Source organism: Lampetra planeri, chromosome 2, assembly GCF_965212315.1.
Source record: "Lampetra planeri chromosome 2, kcLamPlan1.2.h2, whole genome shotgun sequence".
Lineage (NCBI taxonomy): Eukaryota > Metazoa > Chordata > Hyperoartia > Petromyzontiformes > Petromyzontidae > Lampetra > Lampetra planeri.
In genome coordinates this window covers 28,122,239-28,148,481 of record NC_136108.1, presented here as the reverse complement: position 1 = coordinate 28,148,481, position 26,243 = coordinate 28,122,239, and the positions used below count along the sequence as shown (strand labels likewise).

At 43.0% G+C, this 26,243-nt stretch overlaps 2 protein-coding genes and 1 long non-coding RNA gene across 4 annotated transcripts in view; 1 reads left to right on the top strand and 2 right to left on the bottom strand.

The window, feature by feature from the left end:
- Positions 1–628: 628 nt before the first annotated feature.
- On the bottom strand, positions 629–14,442 carry LOC144730868 (lipopolysaccharide-induced tumor necrosis factor-alpha factor homolog). The gene is made up of 4 exons (XM_078611665.1): positions 14,242–14,442; positions 12,059–12,357; positions 7,098–7,272; positions 629–3,528 (listed from the first exon to the last, which is right to left on the bottom strand). The coding sequence occupies exons 2-4, from the start codon at positions 12,303–12,305 to the stop codon at positions 3,420–3,422; spliced, it is 531 nt and encodes a 176-aa protein (XP_078467791.1). The 5' UTR covers positions 12,306–12,357; positions 14,242–14,442; the 3' UTR covers positions 629–3,419.
- Positions 14,443–16,795: 2,353 nt separating this feature from the next.
- LMBRD1 (LMBR1 domain containing 1) overlaps positions 16,796–26,243 on the bottom strand; it is a 328,597-nt gene continuing 319,149 nt past the window's right edge. For both annotated transcript variants that reach the window (XM_078611635.1, XM_078611644.1), the window contains one exon: positions 16,796–20,958. In XM_078611635.1, the coding sequence (XP_078467761.1) occupies positions 20,845–20,958 (114 nt within the window). In that variant the 3' untranslated portion in view covers positions 16,796–20,844. The remainder of the gene's footprint in view (positions 20,959–26,243) is intronic.
- Positions 20,186–25,694, top strand: LOC144730862 (uncharacterized). The gene is made up of 2 exons (XR_013587872.1): positions 20,186–23,243; positions 23,991–25,694. It is a non-coding gene; the product is annotated as an uncharacterized LOC144730862 (long non-coding RNA).

Genomic DNA, 26,243 nt, shown 5'->3' with positions numbered 1-26,243 from the left:
ATGGCATCATCCGTCTCCAGGGTCCCCTCTGCTATGTGACTCTCACCACAAACTGATTCACATTTGCACTGTCCATCGGACAGCGAACCAGTCTTTTTGGTTGGATTTCATAAAGCGTTTCAATACTCGAGTAAAAACTCACTGGCATTCAACCTTCTCTTGGCCGAGCCAACCTGGTCTTTTTCCACCCCTCCCCCCCCGTGAGGTGTCTTGCCATCATCGTGCTGCTCTGTCCATGACAAGGAGGGAAATGGGTTCCCGCGTCGGCAAGTCGTGCTTCAGCCATCCCTCTGTTGACAATGGTCGTGGTGTAGTCGCCTCCGATCAACGTACCCACCATGCCCCCCGCTCACTGTTCACTGGCTGTGGCAGCGCCAAACGAATAGCTCCGAGTCCTAGGAAATCTATAGGGTTTTTTTTGCATTTATCGTTCAATACAGATTTCCATCTGTATGGTCCAAATGGAACATATGGTATTGCTGCCCCAACATTGTTTTGTTAATTTGTTGCATTGTGCATTAACGTTTCACTATTAGTTGCACATATCTGTTTGCATGACTGATTGAGAAGACGTTGGTGTATAATATGCACCGGACAGACAATAATTCAGGGCTCGAACAATTGCATGAATAATTAAAGATAAAATGCCGTTTTATTTTTGTGCACTTGCAACACATTTTCCACCGTGTTAACACGTCATAAGCTGCACAATAACTTTCACTCGTAATTTATGAAACATTTCAACCGTGTCGGTTTCCAACATTACGTAAACATTGTTGAAATTACTGCCAACATTTATGAATGGGTAAAATTGGTCAACCAGGATATGAGGCCACGTGATTATGAAAGCGCAACAATGGAGGTTTTTTTTGTCAGTTCACAAAGTGAAGGCTTCACACATGGCAGCTGGTCTCATTCTGACACGATGAGATGTTTGATTGGTGACAAATGCTGCTGGGACACGGACCAGGCTGATGGAAGTGCTTCGTATTTAAAAATTCTATTTTTTGTAAATACGTGAAAACCTTGCCCAACGCAGCTTTATCAAACACTTGCTTCGGCCATACACGGCGTACCTTGTGAGGTCTGTTTTCTGGAACACAGGGGTGATGTGTTGGCTCTACGCGGTTTGGCGCTGCTAAGATTCTCATCTAGTCGTCGTCAAAGTTGTGCCGAGAATGGGCCGCGTCCGTTGGGAGGTGGGAACGAATCGACTGTGAGAACGATGTATCTACCACGTGCGCGTGTTTAGTTTGTGTGTGATCCTTTAACAACGCACAATGCCAATGTTCACACATTACCGCACGCATCTACCCGCCCACTCGTTTAGGACGTCAGTCATATGGACGTCGAGATGGTGAAATCGTAAATGTTGGGAGTGACAGCGTTGGGGGTGAGTGGCGCGCGCGGTGCGGGAAGAGGAATGGAGACGCGATTTTTGAGTTGAAGTGAAATTGAACAATAAGAGTGGACACACACACACACAAGACATTAGTTGAACAAATAGGGAGAGGGTTATTTCAGACCCAGGAACACAACCGTATTGTTCCCCAATGGTCTATTGTCGAACGCGGTTTTGCCCTACACAGTATTTTCCCTGAACGTAACCCCCGCGTTTGGCGAGGCCTGCCCGTTACACACATATATACAAGTAGGCTATTATATATAAAGATTAATTGAAGATCAAGAACAATTCGATTTTCTTAGGCACGAGCGTTAACTGCGAGCATTCAAGAGGCAGTCACAGCTACCTCCCCACAATGCCAACGTAAGTTCCATGATTGATAAACGCTCTCTTAAAAAGTGTATTTTTTTTTCACGCCAGACAACCGATGCGATTAATCAAGCGATTTCATAGCGCAAATGATGGCCTGATAAAATGTTTGTTTTGTGAGCTGGCAAGGGGGCTAACGAGCGAACGATAATCACAAAATCGTAACTCGAGCAACGGCGCAAGAAAGCGTTGGGCCAATTTCGGCTGACGCGCTGGATGATCGAGGGACCATTGCACCAAATCGGCTCAATTTTCATGCCAATCACATGACAATGACATGGGATTTATATTCCTCCAAACATTGCATACTGGGGTTGAGTACGCATTGTTCTCAATCATGATCGAGTTGTTTTTTAATCTCCCCCCCTCCCCCCCATAAAGCGAAGCTATCCGAGGCAATTATTGAAGCAATATTTGTTTTCAAAGTGGCAAGATATTTGAAGTTGAAGGTCGTTGTGAGCAAAAGCGCAAAATGAAAAAAAACCCGCGATGAGTGCAGCATTTCCAATTGTTGCAGAACACAGCTCTTGTTCATAAGTGCGTCTACACACTTATATCTCAAGAAATTAAATTGTAAATCAGGTTCATGTTACACGAACAATGCACGGGATGCAATAGCACAACCTATGCGGCTGCTGCCAGTGGTGTCTGTTCATAGCCCCGTCTTCAAATTCAGGGAGTTCCTGGCAGGCTTGCAATGCCAACGGCGCTTTTCGATGAGCCAAGTCAACAGGCTATTGTGCAAACGAGTTCAAACAGCATGGGTTTGGTGCCAGTTAATTCCATATTGCTATGATGGGAGCCAGTATCTCCGGAATAACCACTGTTTCCTTCCTACGAAGTGACACGCATTTCATTATGCCACGGAGGGATTATGGAATGAGTCGACCCACTCAACAGCATTTTAATTGACAACCTTCAAATTGAGAGTTGAGACCTCTGACCACCAATGCCTGTCAGCCAGATCGTTGTATCGGTGTCATAAACAGAGGGACTCAAATGTGAGAGGCTTAAGTTTGCATCAGATTATCACCATCGGACGTGATCAATCCACAGCTGCATGAATGACTCCCCAAGCCACCACCACCACTTCTCGGCTTGGCGATGTAGTGATCGATGTCGCCCCTGTACATGAGCTTATTTCATCACTTCTCCTCGCTGGACATTCCCTCGGACACGCACCATTATTCTTATTATGATTCTTGATTATCAGCCAATATCCCTTCTCGTGACATTTCCTGCTAAAAATGACTTGCTTCTCTTAATTCGAGTCATGTCCTTAAGCCCTTATACTGTATGCACTTTCGTCCATGTGTTTCTCTTGCTGTCTCGCAAATGTGCACCTTTCAGACTAAAATAAACATCACGATAATACATTTGGCGTTCAACTCAATTCGGAAAAGATTTCAGAAACTAAAAAAATATCGATTTGTTGCGTCCCAAAACAGGGTTGAAGAGGCTTATTGATGAAGTCGTCCTCAGAAGTAGTTGTGCGACATCATCTTCCGAGACTCTTCTCTGACAAAGGGTGAACTTCTGCCCGCCGAAGAATTCCAAATTGAAAATGTATGGATCTCGTGACGTACAATATCAATAGGATTCATTTCGTCTGTGCACGCACCCGGATTGTTCTGACGACGGGGCGTTACATGCGGCGGTAAGTTCCAATGTAGGCCTTGCAATTGGAGCAGTGGTGCTGCGTGTCTTTGAAGGTGGGGAACAGCAGCGGAATGAGGCAGCAGCAGAAATAAAACCTGTGGAATGGAGAGGAAAAGTAAACCGAAATTACACAAAACTCAACGCCACTCCTGGCTGACTATTAATTACAGGATTGTGTATAAATTACGCATACTCATTTTCAAGGGTCTCCATCAATCTGCTCCGTCCCATCTATCTCGCCGATCAGTGCACACCATCTTCTTGGTTCTTTTGGTAAAGTCACGTAGAAGGGAAGTAATAAAATAATAAAAATAAAACAATAAAATAATTCTCACGACGTTTCGGCCACAACGCAAGCAGCCGTCCTCAGATGAAAACCAGGTCTGTCGGGGAGACAGCGCACACCAGCTTCGACAGACCCAAATCGACTAGGACTCCGATCCGCAGCTGTCCGCGACCTGCTGCTGTACCCGCCGCGCATGAACCTCGCGTGCGATACACGGCCAGTGGAGCTTTGGGGTCTCCGGCCCAAAGAGCTGGAACACGCTGCCAGCTCATGTTCGGGATCCATCCCTGAGTCTGAGCCTGTTCTTGAACAGACTCAGAACGGTGTTGCTGTTTCAGAGAGCCATCTTCAATTAGCAGCCGTGATGGACGGGACTCATAAGAGCGCGCATTAACAAATATTCTTACTTACTGGAGAACGAGACTCTTAATATTATGGCAAACCAAGAGAGGGGACTTCTAGAGTCTGGCCTGAGCAGGGGCAACCTTTGAGTATTCCCCATGGAAAGTGCAACTGCTGTCTGTGCGAGATGCATTTTATTTTCCGGGCTGAGTGACTCAACATCGAGTGAATTGGCAGTCTTGGCTTCGATGATGTAGCCAAAGTTAATGTCTCCCTGCTCAAATGACGAGCGTCAAAGCAGCTCTGGTCTTTGTTTAGCAGCCCCAGCTCGTATTGGAAATGGCACATTCCCATGGCCAGGACACGGATGGCTACTATAGACCTCCTACAAAGTGAGTGGTACTTATTGTACCAACTCTAGAAGAATTATTTGAACTCCGATTAGAATGTTCAACTTTTCCACTACGAATCAAAAACTCTTTCTCTGTTACGATGGATTTTTCTCGTCATATCCAGAGACATTCAGTCTAGGTAAAGTCCCGCATGTTTGAGATATATGTCATGTTAATTATTCAGGCTGGTTAGTGCTGTCTTTCATGCACTTGACCCACGAATCAAAGGTTAAGAGAAGTATGTTGCTCCAGTGCTTATTTGGATACATTTTGAGTTTTGACTATTGTATGGATGGTAACATGATTGAGTGGTAATGCATTTGTCCTTTATTGTCGAGGTTGGAGGTTCAAACTCCGCATCCACCCTAATGAATACGCGCCATCTGCTTCACTGTGTATGCTAAATATCCCATGACGTTATTATTTGGTTCTTTCGGTTAAGTCACGTCTAAAGATAAAATAATAAATTAAATTAAATAATAGAATAAATTTAATTAAATAATAGTATTCTATTATTTAACTTAATTTATTATTTTATCTTTAAACGTGACTTAACCGAAAGAACCAAATAATAATTCCTGCAGTCACGAAAGTTCTAAAATTAAGATCCCATGACGTTATTTGAAACAGGAGGCCATGTGTTCCGGCATCAATGATACAAATGAGAAAGATTACCCACAAATTACTAAGCTGGGAAATTGCACAGCAATATAGCCATCTATTTTGTGATGCTAATACTGTACAGAATATATCTGTAAAACAGCACCTTCATGTCCCATAAGGATGACACAAATACAAAGAGCACTTTGATTCATACCTTGTATTTAGTATTATGAACCCTTCATGTGTTCACCCTCCCACTTCCACTTCTCACCACTCATCTCTACTACTCTCTACTATAGCAATCAAGGCTCCATTCAACCATCACTCAGGGCTAGGTTACGTACTCTTTTCTGCGACCACCAATAATCTGAAACTCTCTCCATATGCTGTTTGGCTCCCTGCTCCTGTTCAAGTCCAGGCTCAAGATCACCAATTATCCACAATAGAGTTTTTTTGGGGTTAGATCACGTAACCTAAAAAAAACCTCTTATCGATATTGGTCGCGAAAGCCTACGTGTTAAAATCACAAATTCTCACTATGGGAACCTCATTTGCCAGTAAAAATATGATAATTGGTTCTTTACCCTTCTATCTGGCAACAAAACTGACCCCTTTTTTACAAGGAGTCATGTTTGTATAGACCGCAATACCTGCAGTCATAATACAAACAAAAGAACATAACTCTGATAATGTGCACTGTCCTTAAAGTTGATTGATCCACACCCGAGACAGCTTTCCTTAGAGCCTAGTCTCATATGGGTTGGACCAGATGATGCCAAAAGGCGCACAACTCAAAGACAATGCACCATCAGAGTATGAGAGCTCGGGGCAAGCATCTACACTATGGGAACCTCATTTGCCAGTAAAAATATGATAATTGGTTCTTTACCCTTCTATCTGGCAACAAAACTGACCCCTTTTTTACAAGGAGTCATGTTTGTATAGACCGCAATACCTGCAGTCATAATACAAACAAAAGAACATAACTCTGATAATGTGCACTGTCCTTAAAGTTGATTGATCCACACCCGAGACAGCTTTCCTTAGAGCCTAGTCTCATATGGGTTGGACCAGATGACGCCAAAAGGCGCACAACTCAAAGACAATGCACCATCAGAGTATGAGAGCTCGGGGCAAGCATCTACACTATGGGAACCTCATTTGCCAGTAAAAATATGATAATTGGTTCTTTACCCTTCTATCTGGCAACAAAACTGACCCCTTTTTTACAAGGAGTCATGTTTGTATAGACCGCAATACCTGCAGTCATAATACAAACAAAAGAACATAACTCTGATAATGTGCACTGTCCTTAAAGTTGATTGATCCACACCCGAGACAGCTTTCCTTAGAGCCTAGTCTCATATGGGTTGGACCAGATGACGCCAAAAGGCGCACAACTCAAAGACAATGCACCATCAGAGTATGAGAGCTCGGGGCAAGCATCTACACTATGGGAACCTCATTTGCCAGTAAAAATATGTTGTTTTGTTGCCAGATAGAAGGGTAAAGAACCAATTATCATATTTTTACTGGCAAATGAGGTTCCCATAGTGTAGATGCTTGCCCCGAGCTCTCATACTCTGATGGTGCATTGTCTTTGAGTTGTGCGCCTTTTGGCGTCATCTGGTCCAACCCATATGAGACTAGGCTCTAAGGAAAGCTGTCTCGGGTGTGGATCAATCAACTTTAAGGACAGTGCACATTATCAGAGTTATGTTCTTTTGTTTGTATTATGACTGCAGATATTGCGGTCTATACAAACATGACTCCTTGTAAAAAAGGGGTCAGTTTTGTTGCCAGATAGAAGGGTAAAGAACCAATTATCATCACAAATTCCCTTTAAGATAATATAAACCACATATCAAAGACAAAGACAATACATTTCCCCCCCATGTTGCGCATGTCCTACTGTTTTGTACAGCATCCTGAGATGCCGTTTACATGCAAACACACAACGAATCTCGCCGGCATCCTATTATATCGGATCCCACTGGGACAAGCATTTGCACGTTTTGTCGCCGGTGGTGGCCACACTCACCCGAAGAGGCAGAACAAAGCAGCAAGGAGCCAGGAGAAGCCTCCGTTGGTGGTGTGCGTCGTGGTCCAACCGAAGAACTGGCACTTGGGGCAGCGCACCTGCGCGGGGACATCACGGAGCACCACTGCCGCGTAGATCCCGGGCACAGGCAACTCGACCGCCAGCTGATTGCTTTCTGCAGGCGAAATACGACAGCACTCATTAGCCCATGTCACCATTGAGCGGTGGTAAAACTATACTCTTAGTTCTTTCGGTAAAGTCACGTAGGTAAAAAATGAAATTAAAATTAATAAAAATCATTTTATTTTATTTTTATTAATTTTAATTTAAAATTAATAAAAATAATTGTATTTTATTTTTATTAATTTTAATTTCATTTTTTACCTACGTGACTTTACCGAAAGAACTAAGAGTATGAATGCTTGCAGTCACGAAAGCTTCAAATCTAGAATTAAGTGGTAAAACTGTCAGGGCTAGTCTCACACCTGGTCTTTGGCTGTCCGTATAACTGGAATTCAACGTTTAACGGTCACGATTGATGAAACATGCAGGTCAAGCGGTGTGGTGAATGGTGACATCTCTAGTGGCTGCAGGAGGTGATGTGAGCCCACGACATACACTATGACAGAAACATGAATTAGTTGATGCACCAATATTCAATATGCCCTACATTCCGTAGCTACAATCTTCGTTCCATGAATGCTGGACTACTACACTGGACTTTCCCTCGAGGAATGAGCAACTATTGACAAATTAAGTTTCAGCTAAACCATAATGACCATCAGAAGGTTATTGGACAGAGTGGGGGGGGGGTTGTTGGGTTGCCCTTAGGCCTTTAATGTAAAATAAATACTCAGACGAGAATGTGACCACCTTCGTTGATCACCGCGAAGCTCAAAGCCCATTGTGGTGGCCCCCTAGTTTTCAGCATTTTAAGTTAATGTCGCCTCTTGGGTTTGTGTGGGGTGTGTGTGAGAAGTTGTGTGTGTGCAGAGTTGTTCGACAATGCCTGAGGTTGTATGACGATGCCTGATGTTGCTGCAATTGCCATTGTCGAGACAGAGGTGGAGCATTGAGATTTGTTTAGTTGTGGACGTACGCATGGAATCAGAGAACTGGGTTGACCGTTTTTTGAAAATATATATTTTAAATAAAGTCCGCGAACGATTACGGCTGCAGTTTCTCACTCTACTTCTGGCTTCGTAATAAAAAAAAATCGCATTAACATCAAGGCATTTACACAATGTACATACAAGAGAATTTACGGGTTGAAGGTTTGAGCCGACTGTATCTTGGACTCTACTTGCGATAAGACTGCACTAATATTGTCATAAAGTTGAACAATCATGCAGTGGTAGCACACTGCACTGTCAAGCCGGCATCCAAAGTTCAATGCCTGGGTCGTGGCTAACATCGTATGTTCGAGTTACAGTAATCCCTCGCCACTTCGCGGTTCAAGTTTCGCGGCCTCAGTGCATCGCGGATTTTTCGAACTGATTTAAAGGCCTCATTATACCTGTGCAGTAACACCATCATCATCATTCATCATCACATTCATCGAACTGCACAGGTCTGTCATCGTCGTCATTGTCATCGTCATTGTCATCGTCGTCGTCGTCATTACTGGAGTCAAGTCTCAAGATACTACTGTCATTGGTGAGTGTAGAACACCATAATACGTATCGTATGAGAGAGAGAGAGTGAATGTATAATATTAAGGTTTTATAATTAAATAGATTTAAGTAAAATATATATATATAAAGTATAAATATACATATTTTAAACATTCTGGTACCCACACACACATATACGGAAATTCCTAGGGGGCCAATCCTACTTCGCGGATTTTCACCTATCGCGACGGGGTTCCGGTCCCCATTAACCGCGATGAACGAGGGATCACTGTACACCTGAATCGACCCACATTAAGTCGATGACTTCAGAATGGGAGTACAGTAATACAATTTCTGAATTCAGTCACAATGCACATACAGCAGCATTTTGAGCCGTTTGCAACGGACATCGAGGTGATTGGGAAGATCAGCAAAGGGTCGATTGTCGGAGTCAGTCCTGAGTGTAACTCAAGCCTGGTTTAGGTACTCGTCATCAGCAAAGCTGTGATCTGTGGGAGATGCGGCTTTGGGGGACTGGGAGATTGGGAATAGGTTTCGACTCTGTCCAGGGCTGGTCCAGGGCTGGTCCAGAGCTGGTCCAGAGCGAAAGCACTTTGGAATCCACACAAGGAACCACAGGTGAAAGAACCAACCTAAAGCCACATAGCCCCTAAGCCCTGACCCGATATTTCACTTTGTCTATACGACCTGAGGTAGCATTTCTCTCGTGGTTCCAATGTCTTTACGTGTCCAACAACCATTTAAAAATAGCGGGTGACCAAATAGTTTGCTTTAACAATTGTGTACAACGGAAGTTTTGTTATCTTAGGTCGGTACACATTTCTGCTCTGGCCCATGGACTGAACAAGACCACGCTTCTGCAATTGCTGGCAATTGTTCATGTTTATGCACACGCACGCAGATGCTTAATGTATACCGCACTAATACATTATTGGTTTCTTCATTGCGGGAGGGGGGGGGGGTGGCGGGAGGAAATAATGACTGGAACACATTTAATAAATAGGCATTAAGACAATTAAGCAATGCATCTCTTGTTGATAAATTGTCACCGCCGCATTCAACGTGTCGCGCTAATGCAATAATAATGCACCTCATCGACATCATTTGTAACCGATTTTTGATTGTTCAGTAATTGCCACGACACACGTATGACATGCATAAGCCATAAAAATAACCCCCCCCCCCCCCACTTCAGTAATTGAGGAGTCTAATTGTAAGCAACCATGCACTGCTCAGTAAAGCTAATTTATGACACGTTAAAAATGATTCAAATGAAAGACGCTTTGGCTGTATTTATTGCCGCCTTCGCAGTCCATTGAGCAAAAACAAAACCGAGCGGCCCTAGGAGATGTCTCAAATGTTGCAAATATTCAGGCGGAAAGACGAGCCTCAACTATCCCTTTACAATTCTTATTCTGCTTTAATGTATCGCTCCGGTGTTACAAATATTGAAATAGCACGTGCACTTGTAGTTGTAATGTTCATAAAGGTTTAACAATTGGACTTTTTAGCGAGTTACAAAACGGTCATTTCAAATTTGTTAACTGAAAAAGTTTGAAATTGCACGACTGTAACGGTTAAAACGTATTGCTTTTCCTACTTGATAAGTGTGCATGTTGTTATTTGTACATGTATTTAGTTAAAATCATTGCAACTCAACGCTGATACTTCATCAACTATGAAGCAAAGAATGATTTAAGGCTAAAATGTACTTTCAATTTGATATAATTGGAATTAAACATGTCATGTCATATTACTTGACAGAATGTAGTTATAGTAGCAATTATAGTAAACTCCATTAAAAGTACATAAGGACTACCATCATAAGAGTATACTACAGACACCTGACATGGGCACTATTTTCTCTGCATGATGTGATAATCGTGGCACTTCAACACAGTGTTCCATGAACTTCCTTTGCGTGTTTCAATAGTGTATTCAACCCTCTGGCAACGCACACAATTGATTCTGCATCAGTAGCCGCGAAGAAGTTCGCGAAACACAATAAGAAATGCCGAAACTCCACGTAAAAAGTGAAACAATTCAATATCTTGGCCACAAAAGCCTTTGCTGAAAAACACCAAAAGTGTGATCAGATATAACCACGATGCTTCCTTCAGGCCTTTCTTCGGTAAGGAAGAAGAAAAAGTGATCATCATAAATAAACACATCGACTTTACACGATGTCTCACTTTACACGATGTCTGTCTCACTTTACACAATGTCTCACTTTACACAATGTCTCACTTTACACAATGTCTCACTTTACACAATGTCTCACTTTACACGGTGTCTGTCTCACTTTACACGGTGTCTCACTTTACACAATGTCTCACTTTACACAATGTCTCACTTTACACAATGTCTCACTTTACACAATGTCTCACTTTACACGGTGTCTGTCTCACTTTACACGATGTCTCACTTTACACGATGTCTCACTTTACACAATGTCTCACTTTACACAATGTCTCACTTTACACAATGTCTCACTTTACACGATGTCTCACTTTACACAATGTCTCACTTTACACAATGTCTCACTTTACACGGTGTCTCACTTTACACAATGTCTCACTTTACACGATGTCTCACTTTACACAATGTCTCACTTTACACAATGTCTCACTTTACACAATGTCTCACTTTACACGATGTCTCACTTTACACAATGTCTCACTTTACACAATGTCTCACTTTACACGGTGTCTGTCTCACTTTACACGATGTCTCACTTTACACGATGTCTCACTTTACACAATGTCTCACTTTACACAATGTCTCACTTTACACAATGTCTCACTTTACACGATGTCTCACTTTACACAATGTCTCACTTTACACAATGTCTCACTTTACACGATGTCTCACTTTACACAATGTCTCACTTTACACAATGTCTCACTTTACACAATGTCTCACTTTACACGATGTCTCACTTTACACAATGTCTCACTTTACACAATGTCTCACTTTACACAATGTCTCACTTTACACGGTGTCTCACTTTACACAATGTCTCACTTTACACAATGTCTCACTTTACACAATGTCTCACTTTACACGATGTCTGTCTCACTTTACACGATGTCTCACTTTACACAATGTCTCACTTTACACAATGTCTCACTTTACACGGTGTCTCACTTTACACGGTGTCTGTCTCGCTTAACACGATGCCTCGCTTAACACGATGCCTCGCTTAACCTCTCAAGTTTGTTTTCGCTTCTCGGCTTGGGCGAACCGGCGACGACAACCGCCTTCGAGCGAGCCGGCCCCGCGTGGCCTCACGCCGCACGCGGCAAACAACCCAAATACCCAACTCACCTATGGGGTAAGCGGGGCACGCGGAGTGCGGCGGCGGTGGGTAGACGACGTAGGAAGGCGGCGGACCCCCGGGCTGACTCTGTATCGCCGACAGGTCAATCTCGGTGTACGGTGGCGGTAGTGGCGCGGCCGCCGCTGCCTCTGTTTGGCCGCCCTTGGCCGTAGGGCCCGTCAGGTTGGATCCCTCCTCGGCGTCCCTCAAGTAGGTCTCTTCCTCCCTTGGCCGCTGCTGTTGTCCTCCTGCCATGGCACCGACGAGGGCGTCGGTTGAAGTCCGGACAGGGTCCTCAGCGCTGGTCCTGGTTTGCGGATCCATCGTGTTATTTTGAAAGTGCGGTTGTTTAAAAAAAAAAATCTAAATTCTTTGCAGAGCTGCACCGAGAATACTTTGTTAAAACGTAAGCGCAGGTCAAGACTTATCTGCTGCTAGGTTCAGAAAGATGTTGCTTTTGCAAAAATGTTAAGTTTACTGCGGGACTGTATATTTTGAGTTCAACATGATTTCTGCTCTATAATTTACGTTCGAATTTGAATGGATATATGTTCCAAGAGTACAATTACATTGTATCGTTACATAAGCAACACGGCTCGATGTTCTGTTTTCAAGCTCTGGACTTAATTCCTGTGTGTAGCAACGACTCTTTCAAAGCTATCATGTATTGCATACTCGCACGTCATAAGGTTAACAGTCGTCGGAATTTTTTTCCGTTTATCGGTGGAAAGATAAATATATCCGTAACAGGGAGAGGCTGGTGACTTATCGAATCTCGAAGTTAATCGTTAACCAACTTCTCAAAATCACAAACCTCATGCTATTGTGAATGCATTTTTTTCAAGTTCTTTAAACAATTCCTGTAGTTCAATCTCACGTGTCATCAGCAAATTTGACAGTTATTATTTAAACCATTAATATTTCTATCTTTGTTTCCCCAATACAAGCTTAATGAAATATCTGCCACTTTGAAAAACTGTAGTAAGAGCTTGCAACTTTTCTGACATGTACTTTTCTCTCTCTTCGTTTAATCTGAGTCTGGATGTTCCACTTTGTAAATTGATTTATGTCAAAACAGGTTTTATTTAGGCCTCGGTGTGCGAAAGCTGGAATAACTGCATTTTGTTTTGCTCTTATCGACATCTACAAAGGCTATGTACAATGGTCATTCACATGCATTGCTCTTTTCTAGAATCTGATTAATAGTAAATGTTGTGTGCCACCTGAGGAAGAGACATCTTTCCGAAACCCTGTACTCCCAAAGTGGGTTGGCCTATATAATTCTGTTTCACACGTAGCAGGCTTTCGCGACCAATATATTCATGAGAGGTTTTTTGGGTTAGATCGTGTAAATAACAAAATATGTTGTTAAACTCAACACCACCCGACACAGCCGACTAGAAAGAAGTCTGGCTGTCGCCTGATAATGCTGGTTATAATAGACAGCGAAACGTCGTACTCGAATTGTAAATGTTGTGGACTTACTCTCTAACACACCGGTGTCCTGAACTAGTGACTAATTGGCATGTTTTGTTTACGTGACAAACATTACTAATTTGCTGTGGCGGGTTTAATGACAAATTTATATTTTGATTTGAAGCTTTCGTGACTGCAGGGATTCATATTCTTGGTTCTTTCGGTAAAGTCACGTAGAAGGGAAATAATACAATAATATAAATATAAAACAATAAAATACGTCGTGAGAATTGTTATTGTTTTATATTTATATTATTTTATTATTTCCCTTTTACGTGACTTTACCGAAAGAACCAAACATATGACAAATGTATAATTTGGTTATTCTGTTTCGAATGAGCATTACTACTTTCCTCACCACCACTATCATCCTTACCACCACTATTTACCAATGTGTATTGTCATCCAATATCCATCGAACAGACGGAGCAAATATATCATCTGTTTTGAAGGTGCTACGTCGATTATATTCATTACATCACATCACGAGACAGTGGCAGCTTATGGAGGCCTTCGTCCGGCAGTGGATAGATCAATGCTGATGATGAAGAACTGTACATTCGACCACGGACAATTAAACACTTCCCCGATTCAGGGACGTCAACCCGTAACGCGTTCTATCCCTTAATGATGAAACAATTCACTTAATTAACGGCAAGAACGAATCGGCAAAGTAACACGTAAACTTACCAATTTAAACAATTAGCACACGTACTTGTGAATAAATTCACCAACAGGTACCTTGCACCGTGAGTCAAGTGTTCTGCACGCATACAAGATGTGATGTTGCGGATGAAGGCGACGGAGGGAATGGGATGATGGTGGAGGTGGGGGTAGATTTGCATAAGGGTGGGGGTTGGTCACCTCTGTCGCCCCAGAGTTCTTGGCGTGCTTGAACCCTCCTCTACGGGGTAGGGGTTGGCATCACCCTCCCCTCGACATTGAATGCTCTCCCAACAACCACTGGTGATTGTGAATGTTGTGGCTTTGCTCTCCAACACACCGGAGTGCTCGGCGAGTAACGAATTGGCATGTTCTGTTTACGTGATAAGTAATTCACACTGCACAGCGCAGAGGTGGTTTCTTGAAGTGTGACATCTGGAATTGCCCCCTTCATCTGAGAGGTGGTTTTATTCCAACGCACAAACAACAAACTCGAAATCTCTATTTGGAATTTAGCGCACGTATACTTCCTCACGCAGAATTTGCATCCAAAATATGGTTTGCAAATACGTCACGCAATTTATAAACACATCATTATCCATGCGTACATGTTGATTTTCGAGCTATTATAATTTCCATTTGAGCACACAATAAAAATGCATAACTATAATCAATAAATAAAAAACTCAATCCGATGCAGATAAGCTATGGCAAATTAGAAATTGCATTCAGCAAAAGCCTCTGCGTAACATTGTGAATCCGGGCAAGCTGAGGAGGTGTTCCGCTACCATTGAAATGGATTGCATGTTTAAAAATAGCCTAACATTTTTGTATTGTGTAAAACATTTTTTTTTTACCAGAAGCAAACACCACGGCTCTGACTGACATCACTGCTTTCACAATACAATAGCAACAACAGTACCAATTTGGGTGCAAATTGTCCTTGGGTTACCATTCTCGTAAGTTTGTGTGCTGCTTTAAAGGACGTTGATGTTCTTCCACGACTAAGGGAACACGGAGCTGGGAAGAAAAAAAAACAGGCCGTATTCGTACAGGTTTCAAGTGTGTTCCCGTAAGGTTTTATACGCAGAACAGTCATGGGATGTACACAGACGAGTAGCAATCTGCTAAGCGACATTAGCGAGATATTGTTCGGCATCTGGAAATTGCTTGACTTGAGTGGTCTGTAGATATACACGAGCCAAAATGTGCACGCAAGAAACACTGAAAGGCAAATTTTAAACATCCGCCCCCTTGCACTTGAAAGCAAACAACACCGATGTGACCGAATAGTTAATGTGAACCAAGGCTTAAACAGGTATTTTTTTCGTTATATTTTCAGTCAGTTTCTTTGACGTGAAAAGGGCAACCGAAAGCAAAGCCACCTGTGTGCACGATGACGTCGGTGAACACAGATTCATTTGAACACAGTCGTTACTTTCAGACACGTCGGTGACATGCCATATTTGATTAGAGGCATTTAAATGGAGCTATCCGCATGCTCCTGAAAGATGTATCCAAACGGTCTTGTTTTTGAGAAAATTAGCGCTTTTCCGTTGTTTTCGGCAAATGATTAAGAAAACAAAGTTAGTGAACGTTCTAACTGAATTAACCAACGCAACATTAAGATCGCACATCTGGTTATTTGAGGAACGTTTCAGCAACAGTTCATGAAGAGTGGCTTTCAATGACCGTGTAAATGAGCCACCACCCCCAATGCAATCAAATGGCACTTTTAGAAAGCTAATGCAAGGCCAAACACGCTGATGCTATTTGATATTTGAAAGTACGTTTTGTCGCGTTATATTACAGCTCCACTGCGTTCTAAATAAACACATTCCTGCGGAGGGAGCTGGTAGGAACGTTGGGTTGCTCGGTCAATGGCCAGGGTCAACGGCGGCGTGGTGTATTCCGCAAATATGCCCGACTGTGAGGGCGGGCACAAGCCGGCGTGAGTAGGTTAAACGTTGAGTTTTATAAGGGCACCACGGGGTGACCAGCCCCTCCCCACCCAGCCCCACCCCTCCCACCCCCACCCTCTCCACCCAGCCCCTCCCCTCCCCGCCCCTCCCTCCCCACCCAGCCCTTCCCTGCACGACGGACACAATAATCCCCTGTGGGCTGGTGTAACCGGGAGGTTCCTACCAGTATAACTAGCTACTTAAAAGCAAAATATTAGGCTGAATGGAGATTCTACAAAACATTTTCTTGTCAATTCCTAATCACACACTGCAGGACTTCCTTACTATAATTTGGAAATGTACTTATTTATCACGGAAAGCCACACTGAGTCGTATAAGTCTTTTTCAGGAGGGTCCTGGGTTGAGTTTTTATTTTAAGACGTGTTTAGCCAATTCTTGACTGTTTATTATTATACACGTGGGAGGAGACCGGGGCACGTGGAGAAACCCCACGCATGCAAGGGGGCAACGCTCGATCCCCAGGTACAAATGGAAACAGATGGCGATTATGACTTGCTGTACCGCCTTCTCCTGGCTCGCCAGGGAATGGGACCTCAAGACATCTGTGTGCAATCCACCAACCCTCATTGCCTCCCCGGTGTTGAATCACAGGCCACAGACATGGGCACCACTGGCCCAGCTTCCTCCATTCCCTCATTTCCTTTATTCCAGAATGTCACATCTTACACACGTTTCATTACTGATACAATAACCAGATGCACTGGATGTGATGAGGACTGAGCAATTAATGTAAATCCTTATATTATACAGTATATACACACATCATTTAAGCTGCAATGCCCGTTCTAGTTACAGTATTCGCAGAAAGTTATCTCAACAACATTGCTTGCGTTCAATTGTATGCCCCACTCTGGCACACAGCGCATCACATGTTGCTGTGAAGTGAAACGAGGATAATCAATAGAAGATATACTTTATTAATTAGAGCGATAATGACATATGAAATTATGAACATGAAATACGTGTATTGTGATTGAGGCAGCTTTTGAGTATCTCGACCGATAATTCAGAGTGATAATATGAAGTGAACATTTTTCATAGATTAGCAACACATTTGGATGAGTGATATTAAAGCACAAACCTTCGCAGCAAAATCTCGGGAATGTATGCATCGAAAATGCACATCGTGTGCACTTTATCACCGAGACATCAATTCACAACCACCGTCTGAAGTGAAGATACCCGCGAATATCTAGCCATTGCAATACAAGGTGCCTCAAAAAAATGTTAACACTTATATGGGCCTGTCGTTTTTTATGTAAAAAGAACGGATAATACACTGAAACATAACAAACGTATATTAATAGCTTCAAAAAGTCAGTCTCCACTTGTTCGCCATCATTGTCAACACATGCCTGGTGGTCTCTAGAGCCCGGAGGCACATTTCTTGTGGCCTTGTTGCAAATTCTCGGAATTGGTAACATTTTTTTGAAGCACCCTGTATAACGAAACAACGTTTGAAAAAAAAAAATTCCATGGCTGGTAAAAAGTTCAAGATCAAGAGGACATCAGGGCCTGTGTCATCGACGCCGCTGCTTTCTCCCAAGAGGAATCAACTCGACAGTTGCCATGCAAACCTCACAGGGCTGCACTTGCAAAAATCGCACCATCTGTCTGCGGCCTTCCTCTCGGTTGGATGCCACTCCAATGCCTGCATCGGTGACCTGCCCTCCCCTGTCCTGTGTCAACTGCCTCACAACCACAGCAAATCTCCTCTCTCTGATGACATCTGCAAATACTTTCGTTCCGTGCTCGCTTCTGAACTTCCAAGGCGCTCACCATATTCTGCCATGAAACAGCTAGCATTTTCAAATTGCCATCATTTTCCCACCGACAATGTTACGTTCACATCTGCTGATATGTTTTCTACATTTTATTGTTGGCGTTGCTATAGTATTCGCAAGTGGACCACTGTACATCCACAGGTGCTCATGATTTCCCACTGAAAAGTGTCTTGTTCTGTGTTACTTAAAATTGGCACCCAGTCAGTTTAACATGCAACAACCCAGTCAGAATGAATACACTGCACCCCACTGTGCACAAACCTGTATCTCGTTGGTGAAAATGTGCAATTGCTATACATCCACATTGATGTGAACGGCCTGATGTTAAGGACATCTAATTCAGCTCGGGGCATCATTCGCGAGAATGCCCCGATGCGTGCAGCCTTACGCGTCACACGTTCGTTTATCTGCAAATGTAACCCGCGAAGAATGAGTGGGCGTCGGTGCAGAGACCGAGGCTGAGAAAACATTACAAAGCGCCGTTAAAACTGACGCACGGTGTAACGAGCTGAATTTTAGTGCACATTCACCTGCTGCCCATTAACAAGTCTGGACGGAATCGAACATAAAAAGCTATGCACGCATCGCACCGTCTAATCACGCGTAATTCATCAAGATGTAACATTAAGCATAAATCAGTCCCAAGACTGACATCTTACCATGCAATAGTCCTACAAATGAATGTTTCTGCAGGAGATAAAGCCGCACTATTACCTCTCCCTGTACAGCTCTTCTGAAAGTAGCTTCCATTTCCCCCAAACATGCTTTCGTGCATTATTTTAAACAGTTTGTTGCCAATTTCTCGGGCTCCCTTAGAAATCATGTACATTACCGATACAAATTCCTGGGTTTTACAGATAGAAGAAAATGTAAAGTAAAAGCCCATCAGAGGGCATTATGGGTAATGTCTATGTTGCCACCAAACTTCGCCAATTGCCTCTCCCTCTCAGCTGGATCTCGGACCAATTAGAGTTAACATCCGATCGGCAAGATCCGTTCTTACAGTGTCTCATCATCATCTGGGTTTTCATCTTCCCCATGGTCGCTGACCTCTTTGGGTGCCAATCCCAGTGCACGTCTCGGTAACTGCGCTCCTTCACCCAGCAAACGAGTGGCACTCATCACAGCTTCCTCTCCTGACTACATCCCAGCACCGTGCTGCAACATTCTATTCCAAATGCATAGCAAAAAACCGCAAGCGTACTGTTTTGAAAGAGCATCACAGCAGATATCGTGTAAACATGGAAGGGCAAAGTTCAGATGCTGCCTGCAACCAATAAATGCAAGTCTTTGTCCTCAAGCTTTCAACAGTTGGTGAATTTAAATGTTTTATATGCATTTCTAAATACAAAGAGAAGCCTTATATTTATTTAACAAAATTTCATGAATTTTCAATGGAGGGAAAAGTTCAATTTTTGTTCGTTTTTAATGGAAAATATGATTGTGATAAAAAATCTGATTGAAAAAAAAGTTAAATGTCAGTTCAGTTCTTATGAAGTCCTAATGGCTAAAAGTGATGAAATTGAGTTGTTATTTTTTTGTTTCACTTTAATCTGTAAAATATTATTAACGTGATAATCTATGCAATTACAATCATTAACAGACTAAAAACAAATGGCTTTGTTTGTAAGCAATGAAAGCACAAATACAAAACAAGTTAGGTAAATTAACCTATATGATCGATTAGGGCTGGCATTATAGCTCAGTGTGTTGTGCAATAGGGCACCCAGTCATGAGTTTCGAGCTCAAATCCTAGCCATGGTGGATTCAGCCACCACAGTCTGGAAAATGAAATGACACTCCGGTCTGCTCATGGAGGAGACACGCTTCACCCTCTACACTTGCAATTTTAAGTGTTGATTTGAAAATATTCTGTCCGGAAAATAATAACAAAAAACAAAATCTCATCCAAAAATTTTGACTTTCATCTCGGTATACACACACACACGAGAGAGTATTTGTGTGGATCGTTTAAGGATAATAATAGGAATCGCTGGCATGGGCACCGTCAAGATTAATGTTTGCGAGCAGCATCTGCTTCACAGCTCAATCTTGAACTGTTGAGACTTTGCCAGATGTCATCTGGTGAGTTGCGCCCAGTTCAACCAACATCAATACGGCTACACAATGCTAATTGTCAGATCGTAATGGGGTCAATTCCACAGAAACAAATTTACAGTAAAAATGTAAGCGTATCGGACATTTTTCCGTGGAGGAAAAGCACAAGCGAAAAAAAATTACCACCGCAAATCAATACTGCATTTCAGCAAAATAAAACGTTTAGAAAGTTAACACGGGAAAAATAGCCCATTTTCAAGAGTGCCCATATTTCCGTACTGTTCGTGGTAAAGGTGGCGAGTTGTTTCGGTTACAAATATGAGAAATTCCATCCAGTGCACGACCCTTTGTCAGCAAACCACCGCAGAAGTTACTCAAGGCCTATTTATACAAACTACGTGTGCACCATCTATATGCCCTGCAAAGAAAATTTGCTGCAAGTGAAACCAAAAACTTAAGTCTAAGAGCTGACATTTTTTGCCAAATAAAGTGAAACAAAATTCAATGTAATTTTTTTTGTTTGCTCTCTGTGCAGTCATTGGTGATCAGGCTCGCCGCACATGAGAACCTTCTTTTAACGCCGCCTGGGTTTGAACCCAGACGACTGCACCTACGTAGCGTCAACCCTACACTCTAGAAATAAAACAGTAACAACGCTAAACACATGTGCTTATCGGGTCTCTATTCCCTGCGCGTGCACGTGATCAGGCGTGCACCGCACATATATGTGAGTATTCGCTTTCCCCTTTCGTTCAGTGCAGCGTTGAGAGTCGCAGGAATGAGCCGAATGGGAACGTCGGCGTTTCGATGCCCGTCGTGCGCCGCTGAGCGTCACACGCGGACCAACTCGTCCTCGCTGTCCTCGCTCAAGTAGGCGTCTGTGTCCGCGTCCACCGAGGAGCGTCGCCCCCTGAAGCACGAGACAATCGTCCCCAGGACAAACACCTGCACACACGGTTCAGGGACATACACAAAAAGACAAAGATCACCCGTAAGCCTACGCAAGCCGTTGGGGCAAGTGCTGTTAGCGAGCAACACCCATGAACGTCGGAACGGCACACGAGGGGGTGGGTGGCCAGCACCACTTCCGGGCGTCTGTCTCCCTCGTGGTGATGTTTACACACCGCACAAGGTACCCATTTGAGGCCGAGACGAGCCACGGGAGGCCCAGCACCAGTTCTCATATTCCTCACTGGTGTTGGCCGTAAGAGGCAATCGAACTTGGGTCGCCTGGATCGCAGCGTGGCGCGCTAACCGCGACACTGCCAGTCCCCACACATACACAGGCAGGAAAGCACAAATGCGCGTGTGCGGGGATGCCCACATACACAGGGAGACACATGCACGCAGAGACGTGCACACCCAAAATAGCGTTTGTGTTGCTCTTAAATAGGACGTGTGGTTCAGACGTCGCGTCCTGTTGGCAACTTAGTGCTGCTGGCGGAATTGTATTTAATTATTACAATGGTTCATGAGCACAGGGCCAAAAATGCGAGCAACAGACACCGTTACAGAAGTTGCAATTGTTGAATTTAGCAATGTTATGAGAACTTGGGAATCGCCGCTATGGGAAGGAATTTCCAAGTCCAGCAGTGTGGGTCAAGAAGGAGAAAGAAACGTGTTGTCACCTGCAGGGTGGTGAGTGGGTGGGTGGCTGAGTGTTGTTGTGACCTGCAGTGTGGTGGTTGAACACTATGAATGAGATGAAAAAGTCAGTCTGGAAGACCGAGTACTCAGCATGGGTGTAGGAATCAATGAGTGAAGTTTCTAGGAACAGTAACCATGGTAGAAGCAATATAAAAAAAATTTGGGGTGATATGTGAAAGGGAATTCTGCAAGTACATACACATATGATTACATATAGAGCAAATGGCTTAATCATATGGCTCTGCATTTAGAACCATACAAATAATTTAATACTTCATCAAACATAAGCACTCCAACTGGAAGCCCTGAGTCAGTGGCGAACATTCTACATTCCAATGAGTCTTGTCAAAGGACCACAACTGAATGTGATATTCTGTCTTTCATCCCTTTGTCAATCTGCTGCTGGATGAAGCCCCCCCCCACCACCACACCGTGTGGGTCATGGGTGTTGTAAAAGCATACTTCAGAACGCCGGTCAGTGAGGGTTGGTGGTGTGGTTGTGGGGTTGCGTAGGTCCCATTTCAGATATCACTCGCCACTCACCGTAAGCCATGCTCGGAAATCTAACCGAGGTCACCGAGTTGATATAAACACCCCCCTGGACCGCTGCGCAATAATAATAATTTTATATACAGCAAAGATGAACGATACACATAAAAAGCAACATTACAACGATATATCATGAAGATAACAAATATATGTGAAGGAAATCGTACTAGCCGGCTGAGACAGATGTACTGTACTGCGTATATTTTCAATGAAAGTGTCTCTCATTCTCGAGCGTGCGGCATTCCTCATCTTTACTGCTGGTGACAAGCAAGAGATGGAAATTCCACATTCCTAAAGTGGGGACCAATCTGCCTACAAGACAATGACTGTTGGCTCACCAGCAAGTAGTAACTACTTAATTTTATCCCAGATGGAGAGTATTGCGTTGTGGCTATTATTTTATTTCATTAAATATTCCGTGTTCTTGATGTGAAAGCTTTAATTCACCTCTACCATTAAATTTCATAAATCGTATAAATTGAAGGCATTTGGTTTTTGTTCATTAAAATATCACCATATGTTTCAGCAGATTTTTCTAATAATAAATTAAACGTCCAAGCCCTGTGACGTTACAAAGCCTCTTTCAATACAATTCCTGCTGACACATTACTTTTGTAATTAGCAGGTTTTTATATGGAAGTTTATTGCTCGCACAAAACCTATAATTTTTGTTTATGTTGAGGAAAAGGACCACGTATGGGATAAATTAAGCTGACGTGCACCACCCATTAGGTACTGTAACGGAATGATCGATGGGATTCCCGCACGTCTGAGGTATCACAAATAATGAGTTACTCGCACAAATATGACTCGTTATTTTCCCAAGGAAGCCTTTGCTCTCGGGGCTCTGTGTCAATAAGGCCCTGCATGGGATCTTTGATTCATTACGTTTTTATTGTGCTTGCTTGTGGAGGAAAACTGGAGTGCTGAGAGAAAATCGCACGTGTGCAAGGAGATGGCACACGTGCTCGTGCCTTGAAATTTGTGTCCTACTTGCTGCACTGCATTCTGGGGGCACAGCGCTGCAACTGCAGGTGGGTATATCACGCACTTGATCTCAGCTCGATCCCACTGGGCCCCCACCCTCTTCAAAGTGCATGACTAAATGCTAGGCTGACGTTTCGGGTCATATTCCATCCTCAGAGCTGGAGAGAGAGAGAGGGAAGTTTGGCTTACGTGATAAATGGGGAGATGGCACTCGATACGACTGGTTGCCCTGAAACAACTGGGACATGCTAAGACGCTTTATTGGTTTTAAATTAACAAAAATAATAATGACATTGTGACGGTCCCACCTGATGACGGAGACTTGTGTTGCCTCGGAAACGTCGTGATTTTTATTTTATTTTATTTCCATTATTACTTTTATTAACTTTTAATTTATTTTTTTACCTACGTGACTTTACCGAAAAAACCTAAGAGTATGAATCCTTGCAGTCACGAAAGCTTCAAATCTAGAATTGATCACGCGCTTGATTTTGCAGACAAGTCAACAGCTCAAGATGCGCGGAGCCAAGCCCACGGCTGCTCGTAAGCCTGACCAAACAGATGTTTCTTGAAAGTGAGAGTGCATTTCATGTTGCGGATGTGCAAAGGGATATAGAGTGTTCCACACTGAGGCGGGCGACAGCAGAGAACCGACACAATGCTGTGACAGTTCGAGACCTTGACACGGGAAGCTTTCTAAGAGAAGACACCGAACGTCAAACAAACCCATCGCAAGCCACAAACAAAAATGCCATCGTCTCATTTACGTGACACCGTGTTTCGTTTTGTGCTAGGGAGCAGCCTCCGCTGCCGATGCTGCCCCTCGACATTTTAATTCCATGAGTCAGCCACCAAGCTTGGCGGTGGCCAGCAGAATGCAAATCTTCATTCGCTCAGTCGTGCTGCGGAAAATGCCACGTGCCACCGTGCCAGGATGTAGCAGACCGAAGCATTAATTAGCTCTGAAAACGGAGCACTCTGGAACGGCTCTCGCTTGCCACCCACGCAGATCTCATCCCTCAAGACGCGAGCGTTACGTTTCGCTGCGTGATGCACGGCGTGGGCACAGTCAAAGGAGCCGCGCTGCTGGGGGGCTGGTTTTGTGGCAGAAAAGGCGCGTGTACATTTTTTTTTACGCGTGCGAATACCTTACGGCGTTTACATTTGTTCGGGCAAACGTGCGCGCGTTTCTGAAGTACAGCGATAAATATCTAAATGAAATCTAAATACGTACAATGTTATATATATATATAAATAATCATATATATATTATAGCAATGCATGTTAAATATAAATAAATATATCGCTCTGATAACTCCTCATGTATAAGTAAAATTATACCATAATTGCTAAATACATAAAATCTGAATACATTTATTCATCCGAGCAATAAGAATGCATATACTCGAATTTAGAGAAGAGATCTGATTTGCATTGCCCTCCTGGTGAGTGTTGACCATGAATTGCAAGTGCTGCAGAGAAAGTATTTTCTTGCATTCATAGGTTTTTTTCCCCCGCTCTTCAACTAGAAATGTAAGTGCTAATTTACATTTCCATTTTATAACTTTTCAATAGCACGGGCAATTAATTTCATATTGAGTTTCACTGACGAGAGTGCGTATCTCATTCTCAGTCATTAATTAGGAATGAAACAGATGCAAAATATATAGTAATATAATTAATATTAAAGTACAAATAAATGCAGTACTTTGTGAATCCACTTCTGGATGAGGACCTCCCCATGGGATTTGTAATCCTTTGGGGCATGAGGGTTATTAAGCCTTTGTTCAGGTTCCAGATATCACTCATCACGAGAATTAGCCATCATTGTGAAATGAACTCAGCTCACAGAGTTAAGAGATTATTGTGCTCACCACTGCGTCACCACTCTACCCAGAAAACATATAACTATATTTGCCAATGTATTACATTTCTTTCCCATGCTTATAAACAAGCAGACTCGATAAATATCCCAAAAGCAAACTACGGTTATAAAAAAAACATCCATGATGCCTTAATCTGGTATATGCATGCATGCCTGTGTACACTTACGTACAAAGTGTTAAAACGCCGCGCCGCACAGAGTTAAAGGTGGTGTGTTAAATGATGCAAGTGCATCTGTGTTGCCGCTTCGCCCTGCGCAGCTGTTTGGAGGTTAAAACCAGATAAGCAAAGTAATCCACAATAAATACCGTGAATATCTCTGGCATCTGCCAACCGCATTGCAAGTAGGACAATCTAAGCAATTAACTAAAACAAAACAAGTGCCGTGCAAATTTAAGATGATTGCGCTATTGGGATCGATACAAACAAAAGGCCTTAATCAGACAAGAGCAATTCACGATTGCAATTATCATAACAGCCATTGTTGCCTGAAATTTTGTCGAGCAAAGTATTAATACCAGAGAGAATTCTACTTCCATGTTGCCTCCACCACTATGCTTATGATTCATGCCATGTACAGCCTGTGTTAATCCATAAATGCCTCTTCTCCAAAAGTCTGCAAAAATCTGCATTGAGATGTTCGGCCATCAGCTCATTCTGATTTGTTTTCGTCAGGGTTGTTTGACCATACTTCACCACGCTGGTCAGTGTGGGTTAGTGATGGTGTGGGTGGTGGGGGAAAGCAGGGAGCAGGATTGGTCAAGAAATCACTCTCCACTGGTGTTCGTCGTTGTTGGGAATCACACTCAGATGATTGGTAACTGCTGTGCCACTCATCCACCTATTCAAAGGTTTTTTCGGTAAAGTCACGTAAGTAAAAAATTTTAATTAATAAAAGTAAAATAAAAATTAAATAAAAATCACGACGTTTCGGAGGCAACACAAGCTTCCGTCTTCAGGTGTATCAAGTGCAGCAATCGTGCTGTGACGGTTCCACCTGAAGACGGAAGCTTGTGTTGCCTCCGAAACGTCGTGATTTTTATTTTTTATTTTATTTTACTTTTATTAATTTACATTTTTTACCCACGTGACTTTACCGAATCCTTGCAGTCACGAAAGCTTCAAATCTAGAACTGATCCACCTTCCCTTGGATTATAATTAT

Excerpts from the sequence above, each read along its gene's own strand:
- LOC144730868 (XM_078611665.1), bottom strand. The coding sequence starts at position 12,305 with ATGGCAGGAGGACAACAGCAGCGGCCAAGGGAGGAAGAGACCTACTTG. Across the intron at positions 7,273-12,058 it reads GTGCCCCGCTTACCCCATAG|AAAGCAATCAGCTGGCGGTC; the intron begins GTGAGTTGGGTA and ends TTTCGCCTGCAG. Across the intron at positions 3,529-7,097 it reads GCTTTGTTCTGCCTCTTCGG|GTTTTATTTCTGCTGCTGCC; the intron begins GTGAGTGTGGCC and ends TCCATTCCACAG.